The sequence below is a fragment of the Salmo salar genome, chromosome 01 (assembly GCF_965601325.2).
Source record: "Salmo salar chromosome 01, fSalSal1, whole genome shotgun sequence".
In the NCBI taxonomy this organism is placed as follows: Eukaryota; Metazoa; Chordata; class Actinopteri; order Salmoniformes; family Salmonidae; genus Salmo; species Salmo salar.
The window spans coordinates 180095392-180119189 of record NC_138291.1 but is presented as its reverse complement, the minus strand read 5'-3'; the positions used below and the strand labels follow the sequence as shown (position 1 = coordinate 180119189).

General features: G+C 44.9%; 1 protein-coding gene across 2 annotated transcripts in view; it reads right to left on the bottom strand.

The window, feature by feature from the left end:
* Positions 1-385: 385 nt before the first annotated feature.
* Positions 386-23798, bottom strand: part of LOC106572283 (methyl-CpG-binding domain protein 2) — a 106592-nt gene continuing 83179 nt past the window's right edge. For both annotated transcript variants that reach the window (XM_045694079.2, XM_045694080.2), the window contains exons 6-7: positions 23603-23730; positions 386-2006 (exon numbers count right to left, since the gene is read on the bottom strand). In XM_045694079.2, coding sequence (XP_045550035.1) covers positions 23616-23730 — 115 coding nt within the window. In that variant the 3' untranslated portion in view covers positions 386-2006; positions 23603-23615. The remainder of the gene's footprint in view (positions 2007-23602; positions 23731-23798) is intronic.

The window sequence follows — 23798 nt, the reverse complement described above, 5'->3', positions numbered from 1 at the left end:
AACGCCCACATGCAGGAATGCCCACGAATTGCGCGCCGCAAGCACACACTATTGGAGCCGAGTGCACTGTCATCAGACTAAACTCAATCCTGTTGCAATCCTTCACAAGAAGCCAGACAGGTCAAATACATCAATCAGTCACGACTGGCTAGTGGCTATTTCTGCACGCTTCAAGTATATGTCTGGTTTTTCGAATGAAACCGAAACCTTTCTGTTTCGTATCGTCCTCTCATCATAGGTCACTTTAGCTGATCATATGGACTGCATTTCAAAGGGCACTCCTATTCTCTATATAGTGCACTACTTTTGACCAAGTGCTCATAGAGGCTCTTTACCCCAACCTCTTTAAGGGATCATAACCACGCCACAGTCAGAAAGACAACAATTGTGAATATATTCATTTATTTAATTTAAAAGTCTAAAGTGAGGCAACAATTGTCCACATATTTTTTTTCTCTCTCTGGGTATAAACATGTCTTAAATAAGCACTTAATAATTTGTTATAAAACACTAAAAACAATAATATTCAATACCTTTATAACCAACAACACCAAAAATTACAAATGAATAATAAAGAAAAAGGAAAATAGTTAGCAATATACAAATCCAGCAGATTGCAAATGAAGATACCAGAAGTTCAAATAATATTGGTCAATATTCGTCTTTATATAAAAAATAGTATTTAAGTGCAAAATTCAGACACAAAAAAATAAGCATTGTACAGATATGTACATCAAAAAAATAGTTTCGTCAAAAAAGGCTTTGGTTTGAAGCTAGGTGTCAAGGGATGAATGAGGCTGTGAATGAGGATGTGAATGAGGTTGTGAATGAGGATGTGAATGAGGTTGTGAATGAGGATGTGAATGAGGTTGTGAATGAGGATGTGAATGAGGCTGTGAATGAGGTTGTGAATGAGGTTGTGAATGAGGATGTGAATGAGGTTGTGAATGAGGATGTGAATGAGGTTGTGAATGAGGATGTGAATGAGGTTGTGAATGAGGATGTGAATGAGGTTGTGAATGAGGTTGTGAATGAGGATGTGAATGAGGTTGTGAATGAGGTTGTGAATGAGGTTGTGAATGAGGATGTGAATGAGGATGTGAATGAGGATGTGAATGAGGATGTGAATGAGGATGTGAATGAGGATGTGAATGAGGTTGTGAATGAGGATGTGAATGAGGATGTGAATGAGGATGTGAATGAGGATGTGACAGTCCGTTTACAGAGCATAAGAAGCAGACTGACTGATATCCGTCTCTGGATGTCCCTACTGGGTGTTGCAAAGTTACTGGTAATTAAACAAAGTGACCGTAATCTTCACTAATATATGGTAATTCAACAAAATTATCTGGCAATCTTAACTTTATAGTCATTTAAAATTGGTTTATTAATATATAGTATTTATATCTGTGTCGATATTGTCCATGAGTTTCTAGTAGATATGAAATATGGTTAAAGTGAAAATAGCCTAATTCATGAAAAACGCATCTAAAATCGACAATATCATTGATTTTTAATAAAAAATCTGCAACTCTTCCAACTATTGACCTTTCTTCACAACTGCCACCAGTTTGACAACAAATACATTTTGACATAATAAAAATAAATAAGTTGTAAAAATAAAAAAAGATATTTCATTCTAAAAACCCTCATAAGTTGGTTTATATTTAAGATAATATTTTACATATTTGTAATTCTATTTTTTTATTTTATTTAATTATATCATATTTCACAATTACAGACACATGTGATAATCTGAAGTATCCAAACGGGCCACTAGATGTCTTGTAATAGATGACATAAAATCCTTGAAAGTTACCCCCCCAAATTTTTTTGGTAGTTTACTGGTAAACTTTCCAGTAATATACCCTCCCTTTGTAACCCTAGTGCTTTAGTGACACCCTATTTCATATAGTGTGCACTACATAGGGATCAGGGTTCCATTGTGGAGGTACCCTCCTCTGTGTGTAGGATGAGTGCCTTCATCATCTGCCTGTGGAAGAACACTGTGGAGAAGGACACACCAGAAGAAGAAGATATCGTTTAGTACAAACATCATTTAATGAACAAGGCTAGCAGGCAGGAACATAAACACCTTCCTCACCTCTAGGCAGCACACACAGGGGGGGGGGGGGGGGAGACAGGGGGGAGAGAGAGAGAGGGGGAGAGAGAGACAGGGGGGAGAGAGAGACAGGGGGGGAGAGAGACGGGGGGGAGAGAGACGGGAGGGAGAGAGACGGGGGGGAGAGAGAGACGGGGGGGAGAGAGAGACGGGGGGGAGAGAGAGACGGGGGGGAGAGAGAGACGGGGGGGAGAGAGACAGGGGGGAGAGAGAGACAGGGGGGAGAGAGAGACAGGGGGGGAGAGAGAGACGGGGGGGAGAGAGACGGGGGGGAGAGAGACGGGGGGGAGAGAGACGGGGGGGAGAGAGACGGAGGGGAGAGAGAGACGGGGGGGAGAGAGAGACGGGGGGGAGAGAGAGACGGGGGGGAGAGAGAGACGGGGGGGAGAGAGAGACGGGGAGAGAGAGACGGGGGGGAGAGAGACGGGGGGGAGAGAGACGGGGGGGAGAGAGACGGGGGGGAGAGAGACAGGGGGGAGAGAGGCAGGGGGGAGAGAGAGACAGGGGGGAGAGAGAGACAGGGGGGAGAGAGAGACAGGGGGGAGAGAGAGACAGGGGGGCGAGAGAGACAGGGGGGCGAGAGAGACAGGGGGGAGAGAGAGACGGGGGGAAAGAGACGGGGGGAAAGAGACGGGGGGAAAGAGACGGGGGGGAGAGAGACGGGGGAGAGAGAGACGGGGGAGAGAGAGACAGGGGGGAGAGAGACAGGGGGGAGAGAGACAGGGGGGAGAGAGACAGGGGGAGAGAGACAGGGGGGAGAGAGACAGGGGGGAGAGAGACAGGGGGGGAGAGAGAGACAGGGGGGAGTGAGACGGGGGGAGAGAGACGGGGGGGAGAGAGAGACAGGGGGGAGAGAGAGACAGGGGGGAGAGAGAGACAGGGGGGAGAGAGACAGGGGGGGAGAGAGAGACAGGGGGAGAGAGAGACAGGGGGAGAGAGAGACAGGGGGGGAGAGAGACAGGGGGGGAGAGAGACGGGGGGGAGAGAGACGGGGGGGAAAGAGAGACAGGGGGAGAGAGAGACAGGGGGAGAGAGAGACAGGGGGGGAGAGAGACGGGGGGGAGAGAGACGGGGGGGAGAGAGACAGGGGGGGAGAGAGACACAAACACACATTTTTGGAGCAATACATTTCCTTAAGGTATAATTTCTCAGCTTAATCCACTCAGTGACCTATATAAACAGAGCTGCAACAACAGGTAAACAAGGTGAAGGAAAAGCCTAGACGTCTTCCTCTCCCTGTTAAAATAAACCATCTAGGATACATCCCAAATAGCACCCTATTCCCTATATACTTCTTGGTAGTAGTGCACTATATAGGGAATAAGGTGCCATTTGGGACTTGACCGTGAAGGAAAGTCAGCCACTAGAAGGATCTGTAGGTGTGTATTGTTGGGAGAGGGGACACTGAAGTGCACTGGGATAAAACTAGATCAGTGAGAATCAATACCTCCCTTCAACATGAAGAGAGACCAGCATCAGAGGAGAGAGGGGAGAGAGGGGGGGAGAGGGGGAGAGAGAGGAGGGGGGAGGGGGGGGAGAGAGGGGGGGCAGAGAGGGGGAGGGGGGAGGGGGGGGAGAGAGGGGGGGCAGAGAGGGGGAGAGGGGAGAGAGGGGGGAGAGGGGGAGAGAGAGGGGGAGAGAGAGGAGGGGGGAGGGGGGGAGAGAGGGGGGCAGAGAGGGGGAGGGGGGAGAGAGGGGGGGAGAGGGGGAGAGAGAGGGGGAGAGAGAGGAGGGGGGAAGGGGGGGAGAGAGGGGGGGCAGAGAGGGGGAGAGGGGGGGGGGGAGAGGGGGGGGAGAGAGGGGGGGGGAGAGAGGGGGGGCAGAGAGGGGGAGAGAGAGGAGGGGAGAGAGGGGGGGGGAGAGAGGGGGGGCAGAGAGGGGGAGAGAGAGGAGGGGAGAGAGGGGGGGGGAGAGAGGGGGAGAGAGAGGAGGGGAGAGAGGGGGAGAGAGAGGAGGGGAGAGAGGGGGGGGGGAGAGAGGGGGGGCAGAGAGGGGGAGAGAGAGGAGGGGAGAGAGGGGGGGGGAGAGGGGGGGAGAGAAAAAAAGAGAGAACAACTATTTGTACATAATATTAAATTATTAAATTATCATTTGACTTTATTCTTCTGGAACTTTTGCTCATTTTTATTGTTTATTTCACTTTTGTGAAATAAATCTACTTCACTTGCTTTGGCAAATTTAACATACCAATAACATACCATGCCAATAAAGCCCTTAAATTTAAAAATTGAATTGAGAGAGAGAGAGACAGAGAGAGGACAGAGAGACAGGAGAGAGAGAGACAGGAGAGAGAAAGAGAGCAACAGGAGAGAGAGAGAGACAGAGAGAGGACAGAGAGACAGGAGAGAGAGAGACAGGAGAGAGAAAGAGACAGGAGAGCGAGAAAGATGAGAGAGACTGCATGCAGAGTTAAAATTTACGACCGCCTAAAAGGAAGCGATTCCCAAACCTTCCATAACAAAGCCATCACCTACAGAGAGATGAACCTGGAGAAGAGTCCCCTAAGCAAGCTGGTCCTGGGGCTCTGTTCACAAACACAAACAGACCCCACAGAGCCCCAGGACAGCAACACAATTAGACCCAACTAAATCATGAGAAAACAAAAAGATAATTACTTGACACATTGGAAATAATTTTTTAAAAACAGAGAAAACTAGAATGCTATTTGGCCCTAAACAGAGAGTACACAGCGGCAGAATACCTGACCACTGTGACTGACCCAAACTTAAGGAAAGCTTTGACTATGTACAGACTCAGTGAGCATAGCTATTGAGAAAGGCCGCCGTAGGCAGACCTGGCTCTCAAGAGAAGACAGGCTATGTGCAACACTGCCCACAAAATGAGGTGGAAACTGAGCTGTACTTCCTAACCTCCTGCCAAATGTATGACCATATTAGAGACACATATTTCCCTCAGATTACACAGATCCACAAAGAATTTGAAAATAAACCCAATTTTGATAATCTCCCATATCTACTGGGTGAAATACCACAGTGTGACATCACAGCAGCAAGATTTGTGACCTGTTGCCACAAGAAAAGGGCAACCAGTGAAGAACAAACACCATTATAAATACAACCTATATTTATGTTTATTTATTTTTCCTTTTGTACTTTAACTATTTGCACATCATTACATCACTGTATATAGACATAATATGACATTTTAAATGTCTATATTATTTTGGAACTTCTGTGAGTGTAATGTTTACTGTTAATGTTTTGTTTATTTCAGTTTTGTATATTATCTACCTCACTTGCTTTGGCAATGTTAACATATGTTTCCAATGCCAATACCCATGAATTGAGTGAGAGAGAGAGAGAGAGAAAAGAGAAGAGAGAGGGGAGTTGAGCTCAGATCGTGCTCTGTGTGTCAGACCAAGGGAAGACCGTAGAGAGAGAGGAGAGTTGAGCTCAGATCGTGCTCTGTGTGTCAGACCAAGGGAAGACCGTAGAGAGAGGGGAGTTGAGCTCAGATCGTGCTCTGTGTGTCAGACCAAGGGAAGACCGTAGAGAGAGAGGAGAGTTGAGCTCAGATCGTGCTCTGTGTGTCAGACCAAGGGAAGACCGTAGAGAGAGAGAGGGGAGTTGAGCTCAGATCGTGCTCTGTGTGTCAGACCAAGGGAAGACCGTAGAGAGAGAGGAGAGTTGAGCTCAGATCGTGCTCTGTGTGTCAGACCAAGGGAAGACCGTAGAGAGAGAGAGGGGAGTTGAGCTCAGATCGTGCTCTGTGTGTCAGACCAAGGGAAGACCGTAGAGAGAGGAGAGTTGAGCTCAGATCGTGCTCTGTGTGTCAGACCAAGGGAAGACCGTAGAGAGAGAGAGGGGAGTTGAGCTCAGATCGTGCTCTGTGTGTCAGACCAAGGGAAGACCGTAGAGAGAGAGGAGAGTTGAGCTCAGATCGTGCTCTGTGTGTCAGACCAAGGGAAGACCGTAGAGAGAGGAGAGTTGAGCTCAGATCGTGCTCTGTGTGTCAGACCAAGGGAAGACCGTAGAGAGAGGAGAGTTGGGGCTCTCTCTCGCCATCTCTTTTTTTAATTCACCAAAAAATCAGAACTTATCATGAGGGATCGCAGTGGCTCACAGGTCTACATACACACATCCATACACACACATGCAGTTAACTGATTTGTGTAGTTACACTTGGTAACACTCATACACACACATGCAGTTAACTGATTTGTGTAGTTACACTTGGTAACAGTCATTATTAAAGGCATTATACCAGTAGTCAGGGCTGGCACGAGCCCTTTGGGGGCCCTCGCGGGGCTAAACATTTTACTGCCACTGTCAATTTTTGTTTTAAAGTTAATTTCCTGCAATTCTGCAAATGTTGCCATGATTTAAGCCATGTTAATATAATATCTGAGTGAGGGTGACTAACTAAATCAATGGAGACCCCCTTGGAGGTCAGGGCCCCTGGAGGTCAGGGCCCCTGGAGGTCAGGAGGTCAGGGCCCCTGGAGGTCAGGGCCCCTGGAGGTCAGGAGGTCAGGGCTCCTGGAGGTGTATCGTACTGTCATCATTCTAAATGACACCTGGTGTATTGTACTGCCATCATTCTAAATGACACCTGGTGTATTGTACTGTCATCATTCTAAATGACACCTGGTGTATTGTACTGTCATCATTCTAAATGACACCTGGTGTATTGTACTGTTCTAACTGTCATCATTCTAAATGACACCTGGTGTATTGTACTGTCATCATTCTAAATGACACCTGGTGTATTGTACTGTTCTAACTGTCATCACTCTAAATGACACCTGGTGTATTGTACTGTCATCATTCTAAATGACACCTGGTGTATTGTACTGTCATCATTCTAAATGACACCTGGTGTATTGTACTGTCATCATTCTAAATGACACCTGGTGTATTGTACTGTCATCATTCTAAATGACACCTGGTGTATTGTACTGTTCTAACTGTCATCATTCTAAATGACACCTGGTGTATTGTACTGTCATCATTCTAAATGACACCTGGTGTATTGTACTGTTCTAACTGTCATCACTCTAAATGACACCTGGTGTATTGTACTGTCATCATTCTAAATGACACCTGGTGTATTGTACTGTCATCATTCTAAATGACACCTGGTGTATTGTACTGTCATCATTCTAAATGACACCTGGTGTATTGTACTGTCATCATTCTAAATGACACCTGGTGTATTGTACTGTTCTAACTGTCATCACTCTAAATGACACCTGGTGTATTGTACTGTCATCATTCTAAATGACACCTGGTGTATTGTACTGTCATCATTCTAAATTACACCTGGTGTATTGTACTGTCATCACTCTAAATGACACCTGGTGTATTGTACTGTCATCATTCTAAATGACACCTGGTGTATTGTACTGTTCTAACTGTCATCACTCTAAATGACACCTGGTGTATTGTACTGTCATCATTCTAAATGACACCTGGTGTATTGTACTGTCATCATTCTAAATGACACCTGGTGTATTGTACTGTCATCATTCTAAATGACACCTGGTGTATTGTACTGTTCTAACTGTCATCACTCTAAATGACACCTGGTGTATTGTACTGTCATCATTCTAAATGACACCTGGTGTATTGTACTGTCATCATTCTAAATGACACCTGGTGTATTGTACTGTCATCACTCTAAATGACACCTGGTGTATTGTACTGTCATCATTCTAAATGACACCTGGTGTATTGTACTGTTCTAACTGTCATCACTCTAAATGACACCTGGTGTATTGTACTGTCATCATTCTAAATGACACCTGGTGTATAGTACTGTCATCATTCTAAATGACACCTGGTGTATTGTACTGTCATCATTCTAAATCACACCTGGTGTATTGTACTGTTCTAACTGTCATCACTCTAAATGACACCTGGTGTATTGTACTGTCATCATTCTAAATGACACCTGGTGTATTGTACTGTCATCATTCTAAATGACACCTGGTGTATTGTACTGTCATCATTCTAAATGACACCTGGTGTATTGTACTGTTCTAACTGTCATCACTCTAAATGACACCTGGTGTATTGTACTGTCATCATTCTAAATGACACCTGGTGTATTGTACTGTCATCATTCTAAATGACACCTGGTGTATTGTACTGTCATCATTCTAAATGACACCTGGTGTATTGTACTGTCATCATTCTAAATGACACCTGGTGTATTGTACTGTTCTAACTGTCATCATTCTAAATGACACCTGGTGTATTGTACTGTCATCATTCTAAATCACACCTGGTGTATTGTACTGTTCTAACTGTCATCACTCTAAATGACACCTGGTGTATTGTACTGTCATCATTCTAAATGACACCTGGTGTATTGTACTGTTCTAACTGTCATCATTCTAAATGACACCTGGTGTATTGTACTGTCATCATTCTAAATCACACCTGGTGTATTGTACTGTTCTAACTGTCATCACTCTAAATGACACCTGGTGTATTGTACTGTCATCATTCTAAATGACACCTGGTGTATTGTACTGTCATCATTCTAAATCACACCTGGTGTATTGTACTGTCATCATTCTAAATGACACCTGGTGTATCGTACTGTTCTAACTGTCCCCGACTGAGTTCCCTGTTTTAGGGAAATCAATCCGCCGGCCTACAAAAGTGGGGCTGCATGTGGCCCGTAGGCGGCAAGTTGCCCATCCCTGCCCTAGAGTATTTGTCTGAGAGTGGCGGTGGGTGTGGTGGTTGAGGGGTTGAGGGTAAGGGAGGAGAAAAGTGATACCTAGTCAGAAACACAACTGAAGCCATTCAACTGAAATGTCTTCTGCATTTAACCCAACCCCTCTGAATCAGAGAGGTGCGGGGGGACAGCCTCGGCGCATGCTTCCCGGCTCAAGGGTTCAAACAACCAACCTTTTGAGGTTCTGTCCCAACGCTCTTAATCGTTAGGCTACCTGTCACCCCCTGCAGGGAACAGCAGGGTGTGTGTGTATGATGGTTGGGGAAAGGTGAAGAGGGGATTGAGGTAAAGGGAGGGAGAGCAGCGGGGTGGGGGGGGGGGGTGGGGGGGGGGGTAGGCTACAGGAGTGACAACATCTGACAGAATAGAGATAAACGTAGAGTTCAGTGACAGGAAGACTAGCCATGTCTCTACATTAAGGCTACAGACCCTGAGAGGAGAGGAGGAAGACTAGCCATGTCTCTCCATTAAGGCTACAGACCCTGAGAGGAGAGGAGGAAGACTAGCCATGTCTCTACATTAAGGCTACAGACCCTGAGAGGAGAGGAGGAAGACTAGCCATGTCTCTACATTAAGGCTACAGACCCTGAGAGGAGAGGAGGAAGACTAGCCATGTCTCTCCATTAAGGCTACAGACCCTGAGAAGAGAGGAGGAGAGGAGGAAGAATAGCCATGTCTCTCCATTAAGGCTACAGACCCTGAGAGGAGAGGAGGAAGACTAGCCATGTCTCTACATTAAGGCTACAGACCCTGAGAGGAGAGGAGGAAGACTAGCCATGTCTCTCCATTAAGGCTACAGACCCTGAGAAGAGATGAGGAAGACTAGCCATGTCTCTCCATTAAGGCTACAGACCCTGAGAGGAGAGGAGGAAGACTAGCCATGTCTCTCCATTAAGGCTACAGACCCTGAGAGGAGAGGAGGAAGACTAGCCATGTCTCTCCATTAAGGCTACAGACCCTGAGAGGAGAGGAGGAAGACTAGCCATGTCTCTCCATTAAGGCTACAGACCCTGAGAGGAGAGGAAGACCAGCCATGTCTCTCCATTAAGGCTACAGACCCTGAGAGGAGAGGAGGAGGAGGAGGAAGACCAGCCATGTCTCTCCATTAAGGCTACAGGTCCACAGAGAGGAAGTGTTTCCATTCCCCTTTAAGGCTACAGGTCCACAGAGAGGAAGTGTTTCCATTCCCCTTTAAGGCTACAGGCCCACAGAGAGGAAGTGTTTCCATTCCCCTTTAAGGCTACAGGCCCACAGAGAGGAAGTGTTTCCATTCCCCTTTAAGGCTACAGGCCCACAAAGAGGAAGTGTTTTCATTCCCCTTTAAGGCTACAGGTCCACAGAGAGGAAGTGTTTCCATTCCCCTTTAAGGCTACAGGCCCACAGAGAGGAAGTGTTTCCATTCCCCTTTAATAAGGCTACAGGTCCACAGAGAGGAAGTGTTTTCATTCCCCTTTAATAAGGCTACAGGCCCACAGAGAGGAAGTGTTTCCATTCCCCTTTAAGGCTACAGGCCCACAGAGAGGAAGTGTTTCCATTCCCCTTTAAGGCTACAGGCCCACAGAGAGGAAGTGTTTCCATTCCCCTTTAAGGCTACAGGCCCACAGAGAGGAAGTGTTTCCATTCCCCTTTAAGGCTACAGGCCCACAGAGAGGAAGTGTTTTCATTCCCCTTTAAGGCTACAGGCCCACAGAGAGGAAGTGTTTCCATTCCCCTTTAAGGCTACAGGCCCACAGAGAGGAAGTGTTTCCATTCCCCTTTAAGGCTACAGGCCCACAGAGAGGAAGTGTTTTCATTCCCCTTTAAGGCTACAGGTCCACAGAGAGGAAGTGTTTCCATTCCCCTTTAAGGCTACAGGTCCACAGAGAGGAAGTGTTTTCATTCCCCTTTAATAAGGCTACAGGCCCACAGAGAGGAAGTGTTTCCATTCCCCTTTAATAAGGCTACAGGTCCACAGAGAGGAAGTGTTTCCATTCCCCTTTAAGGCTACAGGCCCACAGAGAGGAAGTGTTTCCATTCCCCTTTAAGGCTACAGGCCCACAGAGAGGAAGTGTTTCCATTCCCCTTTAAGGCTACAGGCCCACAGAGAGGAAGTGTTTCCATTCCCCTTTAAGGCTACAGGCCCACAGAGAGGAAGTGTTTCCATTCCCCTTTAATAAGGCTACAGGTCCACAGAGAGGAAGTGTTTCCATTCCCCTTTAATAAGGCTACAGGTCCACAGAGAGGAAGTGTTTCCATTCCCCTTTAATAAGGCTACAGGCCCACAGAGAGGAAGTGTTTCCATTCCCCTTTAAGGCTACAGGCCCACAGAGAGGAAGTGTTTCCATTCCCCCTTAAGGCTACAGGCCCACAGAGAGGAAGTGTTTCCATTCCCCTTTAAGGCTACAGGCCCACAGAGAGGAAGTGTTTCCATTCCCCTTTAATAAGGCTACAGGCCCACAGAGAGGAAGTGTTTACATTCCCCTTTAATAAGGCTACAGGCCCACAGAGAGGAAGTGTTTCCATTCCCCTTTAAGGCTACAGGCCGACAGAGAGGAAGTGTTTCCATTCCCCTTTAATAAGGCTACAGGCCCACAGAGAGAGACAGACAGAGAGCAGAGAGAACAGCATGGGGTTCATAACAACATTCCTTTGAACTGGAATGGGTTCAGTGTTCTGGTATGAAGCTGCATCTAGGTCTATATCTGTATATTAAAAAAGGTACAATATCCTTTTCATGGAATAAATATAAATATGTACGTATTCGGTGAACTATAAACAATACTTACAGCCAGGTTACTGTATTAGTGAATGAAGCATGCGAGAAGATACAACAATAATTTCAAATACATAGGCTTATACACAATAAAAACATAAATATTCATCAACCTTTAAAAATGTGTTATTTTTACGATGCTATACCAGAGCACTTACACGAGTACTCTCACAATACCTGCACTTAATGCTATTAAACTGCTATGTAATAAAAAAAAAACTCAGGAAACTGCATACCAATAGCATATTAGCCGACGGGCCAGTAAATAGCCCAGAATCAATCTAAAAGCATTATAGCACGTAATTAGCATCTCCGCTAGTAAAAAGGCTTTCACTTAAAAACCAGTTAAGAGAAGTCTCTAATTAGGACAAACTGGTCTAATTTTTTTTCTTTTTTTAAGTCTTTGCCTGCAGCGCCCCCATTAATTATACATCCTCTACTTAAGAGGAAACATAGGGAGGCAGAAAAGAGGCTGATGACTTAAAGAATCAGATATGAACGTGTCTCCTCTCCCACTAACACTGACAGCTGGAGGGAAACATCGCATGTAAATTGTGTTGAAAAGGAGGGCTAGCTACAGTGCCATGCCTCAGAGTGTTCAATCCTATATAGACAGATTAACATGTAATACACACAGAGAGAGAGAGAGAGAGAGAGAGAGAGAGAGAGAGAGAGAGAGAGAGAGAGAGAGAGAGAGAGAGAGAGAGAGAGAGAGAGAGAGAGAGAGAGGAGAGAGAGAGAGAGAGAGAGAGAGGCTCTGATTTAATTTCATATTCTGCTCATAGTAAGGCTAGAGGCTATACTGTATTGTGGTAATGAATGGATAAGTTCTGGCTAGAGGCTATACTGTATTGTGGTAATGAATGGATAAGTCCTGGCTAGAGGCTATACTCTATTGTGGTACTGAATGGATAAGTCCTGGCTAGAGGCTATACTGTATTGTGGTAATGAATGGATAAGTCCTGGCTAGACGCTATACTCTATTGTGGTACTGAATGGATAAGTCCTGGCTAGACGCTATACTCTATTGTGGTACTGAATGGATAAGTCCTGGCTAGACGCTATACTGTATTGTGGTAATGAATGGATAAGTCCTGGCTAGAGGCTATACTGGATAAGTCCTGGCTAGACGCTATACTCTATTGTGGTAATGAATGGATAAGTCCTGGCTAGACGCTATACTCTATTGTGGTACTGAATGGATAAGTTCTGGATATCCATATATTTTTATGTACATATTCTTATTCATTCCTTTACACTTACTTGTGTGTATAAGGTAGTTGTTGTGAAATTGTTAGGTTAGATTACTTGTTAGATATTACTGCATGGTCGGAACTAGAAGCACAAGCATTTCGCTACACTCGCATTAACATCTGCTAACCATGTGTATGTGACAAATAAAATTTGATTCGATTTGATTTGATTGTAATAAAGGCATCAAATTGTTGTTTCTGAAACATCCAAAAGTCATCCAATTGTTATGATAGGATTTGAAGCAACATCCCGCGTGTGGTCAACTATTTCAGCCACCATTTCGCGCCGAAAGAGAGACCATCTGTAAAACATTTTGTCTTGTTTGGCAAAACCAGGTTCATTTAAAAACCTTGGAATAAGTTCCCAAGGAATGGGGCAGAGCAATCAAAACGTCTGGCCCGCGTGTACCTCTGGAGGATTATTTAGGAAAAGTAAGCAAGCGTCAACACGCTTCATAAAGACGCCCTCAAAGACGCCCTCTGGTGGTTGAACTAATGGCTGTGCTCCAACATGCCCATGACATAGCGCAGCATCCGGCAAGTTGTGCTGCGGCATGATGCCACTTTTAAAATGAGGACCCACTGTATGTGTACGCTACATTATTGCTGTGCAGGTAGGAGTAGGAGCAAGGCATCATAGCCTACTTCATCTCAGAGCCTATACCAAGGCATGGGGATAGAAACTCAATCATCTACCGAGTAACTAAATACTGAACAAAAACTCGTCTTTTGTATAAAAGTGTTTAACTTGTTCGAAATGACAATCAATCAATCACTCAATCAATCACTCAATCAATCAATCAATCAGGCAGACTGTGAGGCCAGTGTTTGGCACTCGCTAGGCGGCATGCTTTTTTAGTTTTTGAAAATTCAACATCCTGTCCACATCTTTACAGAAACGTGATCAAATTTGCCATCACACTTTCTTTCATGGCCCAGTTCCAACACCTCCAAATCATACAGCAAATGAGGGACGTTATTGTTTACCATTAAAAGGTGAAAGGAGGGACGTTATTGTTACCATTAAAAGGTGAAAGGAGGGACGTTATTGTTACCACAAAAGGAGAAAGGAGGGACGTTATTGTTACCATTAAAAGGTGAAAGGAGGGACGTTATTGTTACCACAAAAGGAGAAAGGAGGGACGTTATTGTTACCATTAAAAGGTGAAAGGAGGGACGTTATTGTTACCACAAAAGGTGAAAGGAGGGACGTTATTGTTACCACAAAAGGTGAAAGGAGGGACGTTATTGTTACCACAAAAGGAGAAAGGAGGGACGTTATTGTTACCATTAAAAGGTGAAAGGAGGGACGTTATTGTTACCACAAAAGGAGAAAGGAGGGACGTTATTGTTACCACAAAAGGTGAAAGGAGGGACGTTATTGTTACCACAAAAGGTGAAAGGAGGGACGTTATTGTTACCAAAAAAGGTGAAATGAGGGACGTTATTGTTTACCATTAAAAGGAGAAAGGAGGGACGTTATTGTTACTATTAAAAGGTGAATGTAATTAACATGCCCTGCTGCAATTAACATAACATGTTGTAATTAACATGCCCTGCTATAATTAACATAACATGTTGTAATTAACATGCCCTGCTGCAATTAACATAACATGTTGTAATTAACATGCCCTGCTGTAATTAACATAACATGTTGTAATTAACATGCCCTGCTGTAATTAACATAACATGTTGTAATTAACATGCCCTGCTGCAATTAACATGCCCTGCTGTAATTAACATGCCCTGCTGCAATTAACATGCCCTGCTGCAATTAACATGCCCTGCTGCAATTAACATGCCCTGCTGTAATTAACATGCCCTGCTGTAATTAACATGCCCTGCTGTAATTAACATAACATGTTGTAATTAACACAACATGCTTTAATTAACATGCCCTGCTGTAATTAACATGCCCTGCTGTAATTAACATGCCCTGCTGTAATTAACATGCCCTGCTGTAATTAATATGCCCTGCTGTAATTAACATGCCCTGCTGTAATTAACATGTCCTGCTGTAATTAACATGCCCTGCTGTAATTAACACGTCCTGCTGTAATTAACACAACATGCTGTAATTAACACAACATGCTGTAATTAACATGCCCTGCTGTAATTAATATGCCCTGCTGTAATTAACATGCCCTGCTGTAATTAACATAACATGTTGTAATTAACACAACATGCTTTAATTAACATGCCCTGCTGTAATTAACATAACATGTTGTAATTAACATGCCCTGCTGTAATTAACATGCCCTGCTGTAATTAACATGTCCTGCTGTAATTAACATGCCCTGCTGTAATTAACATAACATGTTGTAATTAACACGCCCTGCTGCAATTAACACGCCCTGCTGCAATTAACACGCCCTGCTGTAATTAACACGCCCTGCTGTAATTAACACGCCCTGCTGTAATTAACACGCCCTGCTGTAATTAACACGCCCTGCTGTAATTAACATGCCCTGCTGTAATTAACATGCCCTGCTGTAATTAACATGCCCTGCTGTAATTAACATGCTGTAATTAACATGCTGTAATTAACATGCTGTAATTAACATGCTGTAATTAACATGCTGTAATTAACATGCTGTAATTAACATGCCCTGCTGTAATTAACATGCCCTGCTGTAATTAACATGCCCTGCTGTAATTAACATGCCCTGCTGTAATTAACATGCCCTGCTGCAATTAATATGCCCTGCTGTAATTAACATGCCCTGCTGTAATTAACATGCCCTGCTGTAATTAACATGCCCTGCTGTAATTAACATGCCCTGCTGTAATTAACATGCCCTGCTGTAATTAACATGCCCTGCTGTAATTAACATGCCCTGCTGTAATTAACATGCCCTGCTGTAATTAACATGCCCTGCTGTAATTAACATGAGAAGCGCAGCCACTGCCAACAGTTAGGAGACATTAATAAAAAACATGATTAGAAAGAAAAAATCACTTTCTTTCCCCCTCGTTCCTCGTTCCTCGTTCCGTATACTGCTGACTGATGCTAAGGCTGGGGATTTTGGGGCTCTGCAGTGAGTGGAGATTAGAGGCCGTGTGTGTGTGTGTGTGTGTGTGTGTGTGTGTGTGTGTGTGTGAGTGTGTGTGTGAGTGTGTGTGAGTGTGTGAGAGAGAGACAAAGTCATAATAGCATAACAGTGTCTATTCTCCCACTCTGTACTGTACTGCAGGCTAATTGGTGGGAAGGATTAGTCTACTGTACGCTGAATAATCAGTTGTACCCCACCTATTTAACAGAGAGGGTACCCAGCGCACTGCTGGCAGGACGTTTTCGGGTGGGCTTTGGGACGACCCCAGGATGTGAGGTGGAAGCTGCGGTGAGGAGGAGGAAGTACAGGCGTTAGCGGGGTTGAAATATGGCGAGGGGAGATATGGCGAACGGCTGCGAACCCCAGGCTGCAGGTTAAAGCTCTCACTCATCACTCAGCCAACCCCACGGCTGCCTCGTCTCTGAGCTTGTGTCCTTAATGGCACCCTACTCCCTACATAGTGCACTACTTTAGACCAGAGACCTATGGCATCTTATTCCCTACATAGTACACGACTTTTGACCAGAGTCCTATAGGACTGTTACAGACTGAGTAATAACCAGGGGTCGTGTTACAGACTGGGTAATAACCAGGGGTCGTGTTACAGACTGGGTAATAACCAGGGGTCGTGTTACAGACTGGGTAATAACCAGGGGTCGTGTTACAGACTGAGTAATAACCAGGGGTCGTGTTACAGACAGTAATAACCAGGGGTGGTGTTACAGACTGAGTAATAACCAGGGGTCGTGTTACAGACAGTAATAACCAGAGGTCGTGTTATAGACAGTAATAACCAGAGGTCGTGTTATAGACTGAGTAATATCCAGGGGTCGTGTTCCAGACTGTGTAATAACCAGGGGTCGTGTTACAGACTGGGTAATAACCAGGGGTCGTGTTACAGACTGGGTAATAACCAGGGGTCGTGTTACAGACTGGGTAATAACCAGGGGTCGTGTTACAGACTGGGTAATAACCAGGGGTCGTGTTGACTGAGTAATAACCAGGGGTCGTGTTACAGACTGGGTAATAACCAGGGGTCGTGTTACAGACCGAGTAATAACCAGGGGTCGTGTTACAGACTGAGTAATAACCAGGGGTCGTGTTACAGACTGAGTAATAACCAGGGGTGGTGTTACAGACTGTGTAATAACCAGTGGTGGTGTTACAGACTGTGTAATAACCAGGGGTGGTGTTACAGACAGTAATAACCAGGGGTGGTGTTACAGACAGTAACAACCAGGGGTCGTGTTACAGACAGTAATAACCAGGGGTGGTGTTACAGACTGAGTAATAGCCAGGGGTCGTGTTACAGACTGAGTAATAACCAGGGGTCGTGTTACAGACTGAGTAATAACCAGGGGTCGTGTTACAGACTGAGTAATAACCAGGGGTGGTGTTACAGACTGTGTAATAACCAGTGGTGGTGTTACAGACTGTGTAATATCCAGTGGTGGTGTTACAGACAGAAATAACCAGGGGTGGTGTTACAGACAGTAATAACCAGGGGTCGTGTTACAGACAGTAATAACCAGGGGTGGTGTTACAGACTGAGTAATAGCCAGGGGTCGTGTTACAGACTGAGTAATAACCAGGGGTCGTATTACAGACTGTGTAATAACCAGGGGTCGTGTTACAGACTAGGTAATAACCAGGGGTCGTGTTACAGACTGAGTAATAACCAGGGGTTGTGTTACAGACTGAAATTAACCAGGGGTGGTGTTACAGACAGTAATAACCAGGGGTCGTGTTACAGACAGTAATAACCAGGGGTCGTGTTACAGACTGAGTAATAACCAGGGGTCGTGTTACAGACAGTAATAACCAGGGGTCGTGTTACAGACTGGGTAATAACCAGGGGTCGTGTTACAGACTGGGTAATAACCAGGGGTCGTGTTAGGTTTTCTGTGTTAGCTGGTTTGGTTTGCTGTGTTAGCTGGTTTGCTGTGTAAGCTGGTTTTCTGTGTTAGTTGGTTTGGTGTGTTAGCTGGTTTTCTGTGTTAGCTGGTTTGGTGTGTTAGCTGGTTTTCTGTGTTAGCTGTTTGGTTTGGTGTGTTAGCTGGTTTGCTGGTTTGCTGTGTTAGCTGGTTTGCTGTGTTAGCTGGTTTGCTGTGTTAGTTGGTTTGGTGTGTTAGTTGGTTTGGTGTGTTAGTTGGTTTGGTGTGTTAGCTGGTTTTCTGTGTTAGCTGGTTTGGTTTGCTGTGTTAACTGGTTTGCTGTGTTAGCTGGTTTGCTGTGTTAGCTGGTTTGCTGTGTTAGCTGGTTTGGTGTGTTAGCTGGTTTTCTGTGTTAGCTGGTTTTCTGTGTTAGCTGGTTTGGTTTGCTGTGTTAACTGGTTTTCTGTGTTAGCTGGTTTGCTGTGTTAGCTGGTTTGGTTTGCTGTGTTAGCTGGTTTGCTGTGTTAGCTGGTTTGCTGTGTTAGCTGGTTTTCTGTGTTAGCTGGTTTGGTTTTCTGTGTTAGCTGGTTTGCTGTGTTAGCTGGTTTGGTTTGCTGTGTTAACTGGTTTGCTGTGTTAGCTGGTTTGCTGTGTTAGCTGGTTTGCTGTGTTAGCTGGTTTTCTGTGTTAGCTGGTTTTCTGTGTTAGCTGGTTTTCTGTGTTAGTTGGTTTGGTGTGTTAGCTGGTTTGCTGTGTTAGCTGGTTTTCTGTGTTAGCTGGTTTTCTGTGTTAGTTGGTTTGGTTTTCTGTGTTAGCTGGTTTGCTGTGTTAGCTGGTTTGCTGTGTTAGCTGGTTTGCTGTGTTAGCTGGTTTGCTGTGTTAGCTGGTTTGCTGTGTTAGCTGGTTTGCTGTGTTAGCTGGTTTGCTGTGTTAGCTGGTTTCCTGTGTTAGCTGGTTTCCTGTGTTAGCTGGTTTCCTGTGTTAGCTGGTTTCCTGTGTTAGCTGGTTTCCTGTGTTAGCTGGAGAGGGATGAGGTACAGAGCAGGGAAGAGCAGAGTGGAACACACACTACTGGAACGCACACTACTACACACACACACACACACACACACACACACACACACACACTACAACACACACACACAGTACAACACACACACTACAACACACACACTACAACACACACACACACACACACACACACACACACACACACACACACCACTGGCCTGGTCACTACAACACACATCTATATTATTCTACACAGAAGTAGCATTGACCAATCACGTTCGCATCGCATGTAAAGGCATTCGTCTCCATGCCTCTAACTAAGTCTCCTTGAATTGATCACTTTTCTCTATGCAGGGAGATCCATTAGCTAAATCTACATACATCTACATAAATTAACAGTATTTTCCTGAGAGAAAAGACTTGTGGAAATGCTTCTTTATCATTTGGTTTAAAAGACACGTCAGCGTGATGTATTGGACACAAACATTTATTATCTTGCAGTCTGGTTGGCGCACAATACTGTAGCTTAAATGAATCCTGCCACTTGGCCGTTTTGGATTTCAGTTGTGCTTTGTGTTTTTGTTGCATTGTTCTCTGTATATGAATCTCCAGCCTATTCAACACACCCACACAGAAAATCAATCAATGTATTGATAAGCTACCAAGAGAGTTTAACAAACAAAAACATTTTCACTTCTTTACAAACATCCCTAGCTCTACAGTAAACAGATGGTCGTACACCAACACTAAAAACACACGCTAAACCCGGGGACTAATAGAAAAACATAGACATGCTCAGCCAGAGACATGCTAGAGTTAAACCGGAAATGGTCCCCTTCGGACTGGAGCTAACTTCCTGAAATGAGAAGGTAGTGGGAAGGAGGGGGACGACGACGACTACCACGGTGCAGCGGGGAATGACAATATGAACTATTCATTTCCTTCAAACATTCATTACAGGAAGATTAAAAAGATGAAGGGGCTGGCAACCTATTCCATTTATAGTGCACTACTTTCGACTGGGTCCCTAGGCCCGCCACTGGGAACGCACACAAGATCTTTCAGCAGAGAGCAGCAGCAGCTTCGGAGGGAGGGAGGGAGGATGTGGCCCTAGCTGTCTGGAGGCAGGTGACCTTTGACCCTGTCATAGAAGCAAGACTAGAAACGATTGAAGAAAGAGGACCTGAATATTTCGTGGCGGCTACTCCCCTGCCTGCCCGCCTCCTGGGATACAGCCTGAGCTACAGACCTTCACATGACCAACAAAACCAGTTTGAGAGAGAGAGAGAGAGAGATGGAGAGAGAGATGGAGAGAGAGAGAGAGAGAGAGAGATGGAGAGAGAGAGATGGAGAGAGAGAGAGATGGAGAGAGATGGAGGGGGACCAAGGGACAACATCTTAAACTCACTCAACCTACAAGCACATTCCATAAAACTAAAAAAGTTAGTATATCAAGGAGCGTACAACCTGTAACGTGCCTTGAATCATGCTACTAGCTAGCTGGATGCTACAGGTATGGATGGATGGATGTTGAATCATGCTACTAGCTAGCTGGATGCTACAGGTATGGATGGATGTTGAATCATGCTACTAGCTAGCTGGATGCTACAGGTATGGATGGATGGATGTTGAATCATGCTACTAGCTAGCTGGATGCTACAGGTATGGATTGATGTTGAATCATGCTACTAGCTAGCTGGATGCTACAGGTATGGATGGATGTTGAATCATGCTACTAGCTAGCTGGATGCTACAGGTATGGATGGATGGATGTTGAATCATGCCACTAGCTAGCTGGATGCTACAGGTATGGATGGATGTTGAATCATGCTACTAGCTAGCTGGATGCTACAGGTATGGATGGATGGATGTTGAATCATGCTACTAGCTAGCTGGATGCTACAGGTATGGATGGATGTTGAATCATGCTACTAGCTAGCTGGATGCTACAGGTATGGATGGATGGATGTTGAATCATGCCACTAGCTAGCTGGATGCTACAGGTATGGATGGATGTTGAATCATGCTACTAGCTAGCTGGATGCTACAGGTATGGATGGATGGATGTTGAATCATGCCACTAGCTAGCTGGATGCTACAGGTATGGATGGATGTTGAATCATGCTACTAGCTAGCTGGATGCTACAGGTATGGATGGATGGATGTTGAATCATGCCACTAGCTAGCTGGATGCTACAGGTATGGATGGATGTTGAATCATGCCACTAGCTAGCTGGATGCTACAGGTATGGATTGATGTTGAATCATGCTACTAGCTAGCTGGATGCTACAGGTATGGATGGATGTTGAATCATGCTACTAGCTAGCTGGATGCTACAGGTATGGATGGATGTTGAATCATGCTACTAGCTAGCTGGATGCTACAGGTATGGATGGATGTTGAATCATGCTACTAGCTAGCTGGATGCTACAGGTATGGATGGATGGATGGATGGATGTTGAATTATGCTACTAGCTAGCTGGATGCTACAGGTATGGATGGATGGATGTTGAATCATGCTACTAGCTAGCTGGATGCTACAGGTATGGATGGATGTTGAATCATGCTACTAGCTAGCTGGATGCTACAGGTATGGATGGATGGATGGATGGATGTTGAATCATGCTACTAGCTGGATGCTACAGGTATGGATGGATGTTGAATCATGCTATTAGCTGGATGCTACAGGTCTATGTATGGATGGATGTTGAATCATGCTACAGGTCTATGAATGGATGGATGTTGAATCATGCTACTAGCTGGATGCTACAGGTCTATGTATGGATGGATGTTGAATCATGCCACTAGCTGGATGCTACAGGTCTATGTATGGATGGATGTTGAATCATGCTACTAGCTAGCTGGATGCTACAGGTCTATGTATGGATGGATGTTGAATCATGCTACAGGTCTATGAATGGATGGATGTTGAATCATGCTACTAGCTGGATGCTACAGGTCTATGTATGGATGGATGTTGAATCATGCCACTAGCTGGATGCTACAGGTCTATGTATGGATGGATGTTGAATCATGCTACTAGCTAGCTGGATGCTACAGGTCTATGTATGGATGGATGTTGAATCATGCCACTAGTTGGATGCTACAGGTCTATGTATGGATGGATGTTGAATCATGCCACTAGCTGGATGCTACAGGTCTATGTATGGATGGATGTTGAATCATGCCACTAGCTGGATGCTACAGGTCTATGTATGGATGGATGTTGAATCATGCTACAGGTCTATGTATGGATGGATGTTGAATCATGCCACTAGCTAGCTGGATGCTACAGGTCTATGTATGGATGGATGTTGAATCATGCCACTAGCTAGCTGGATGCTACTGGTCTATGTATGGATGGATGTTGAATCATGCCACTAGCTAGCTGGATGCTACAGGACTATGTATGGATGGATGTTGAATCATGCCACTAGCTAGCTGGATGCTACAGGTCTATGTATGGATGGATGTTGAATCATGCTACAGGTCTATGAATGGATGGATGTTGAATCATGCTACTAGCTGGATGCTACAGGTCTATGTATGGATGGATGTTGAATCATGCTACGGATGTTGTAGATATGGACTGAACCAATCATCTAAAGGCTACTTATCGATAATAACAATAATTAGCCTTTACTCGAGGAACGAAACAAACAATGGTAGCCACAACATTAAAAGTAACAACATTCATAGCAGTAGCAGTAGTAGTAGCAGTACTAGTAGTAGCAGTAGTAGTAACAGTAGTAGTAGCATCAGTAGTAGTAGTAGTACTACTACTAGTAGTAGTAGTAGTAGTAGTAGTAGTAGTAGTAGTAGCAGCAACAGTAGTAGTAATAGTAGTAGTAGCAGTAGTAGTAGTAGCAGTAGTAGTAGCAGTAGTAGTAACAGTAGTTGTAGTAACAGTAGTAGTAGCAGCAGTAGTAGTAGTAGTAGTAGCACTAGTAGCAGTAGTAGTAGCAGCAGTAGTAGTAGTAGTAGTAACAGTAGTAGTAGTAGTAGTAACAGTAGTAGTAGTAGCAGTAGTAGTAGTAACAGCAGTAGTAGTAGCAGTAGTAGTAGCAGCAGTAGTAGCTACTAGTAGCACTAGTAGCAGTAGTAGTAGCAGCAGTAGTAGTAGTAGTAGTAACAGTAGTAGTAGTAGTAGTAACAGTAGTAGTAGTAGCAGTAGTAGTAGTAACAGCAGTAGTAGTAGCAGTAGTAGTAGCAGCAGTAGTAGTAGTAGTAGCACTAGTAGCAGTAGTAGTAGCAGCAGTAGTAGTAGTAGTAGTAACAGTAGTAGTAGTAGCAGTAGTAGTAGTAACAGCAGTAGTAGTAGTAGTAGTAGCAGCAACAGTAGTAGTAATAGTAGTAGTAGCAGTAGTAGTAGTAGTAGTAGTAGTAGCAGTAGTAGTAACAGTAGTTGTAGTAACAGTAGTAGTAGTAGCAGTAGTAGTAGCAGCAGTAGTAGTAGTAGTAGCACTAGTAGCAGTAGTAGTAGCAGCAGTAGTAGTAGTAGTAGTAGTAACAGCAGTAGTAGTAGCAGTAGCAGTAGCAGCAGTAGTAGTAGTAGTAACAGTAGTAGTAGCAGTAGTAGCAATAGTAGCAGTAGTAATAGTAGTAGCAGTAGTAGTAGCAATAGTAGCAATAGTACAATACCCCCCACCCGCCACACAGCTCTGTCCACATCCCCCGCAGCTCTAGTTTTTTTTGCAGCCCCTCGCACTTTGCCAGTACTTCTATGCAGCCTGGTCCTCTGAGTCTAATGGATTCAGCCATGTACCCCCCCCCCCCCCCCCCAGTCCTCTACACTCAACCACAGATCCTCCAGCCCCATAACCCCTCACCATGTCTGGTCTCCTATGCAGCCTTGTCCTCTGAGTCTCTGCTGGATTCGGAAGCCCTCGCCAACCTGTCTACCATCAGTGCATCCTCCAAACACCTGCGGGCCTGGATCACCTTCAACTCCTGTTCCCTGTGGACACGCAGAGAGAGGACTGGGTTAGGGATGAACAGAGAGAGGACTGGGTTAGGGATGAACAG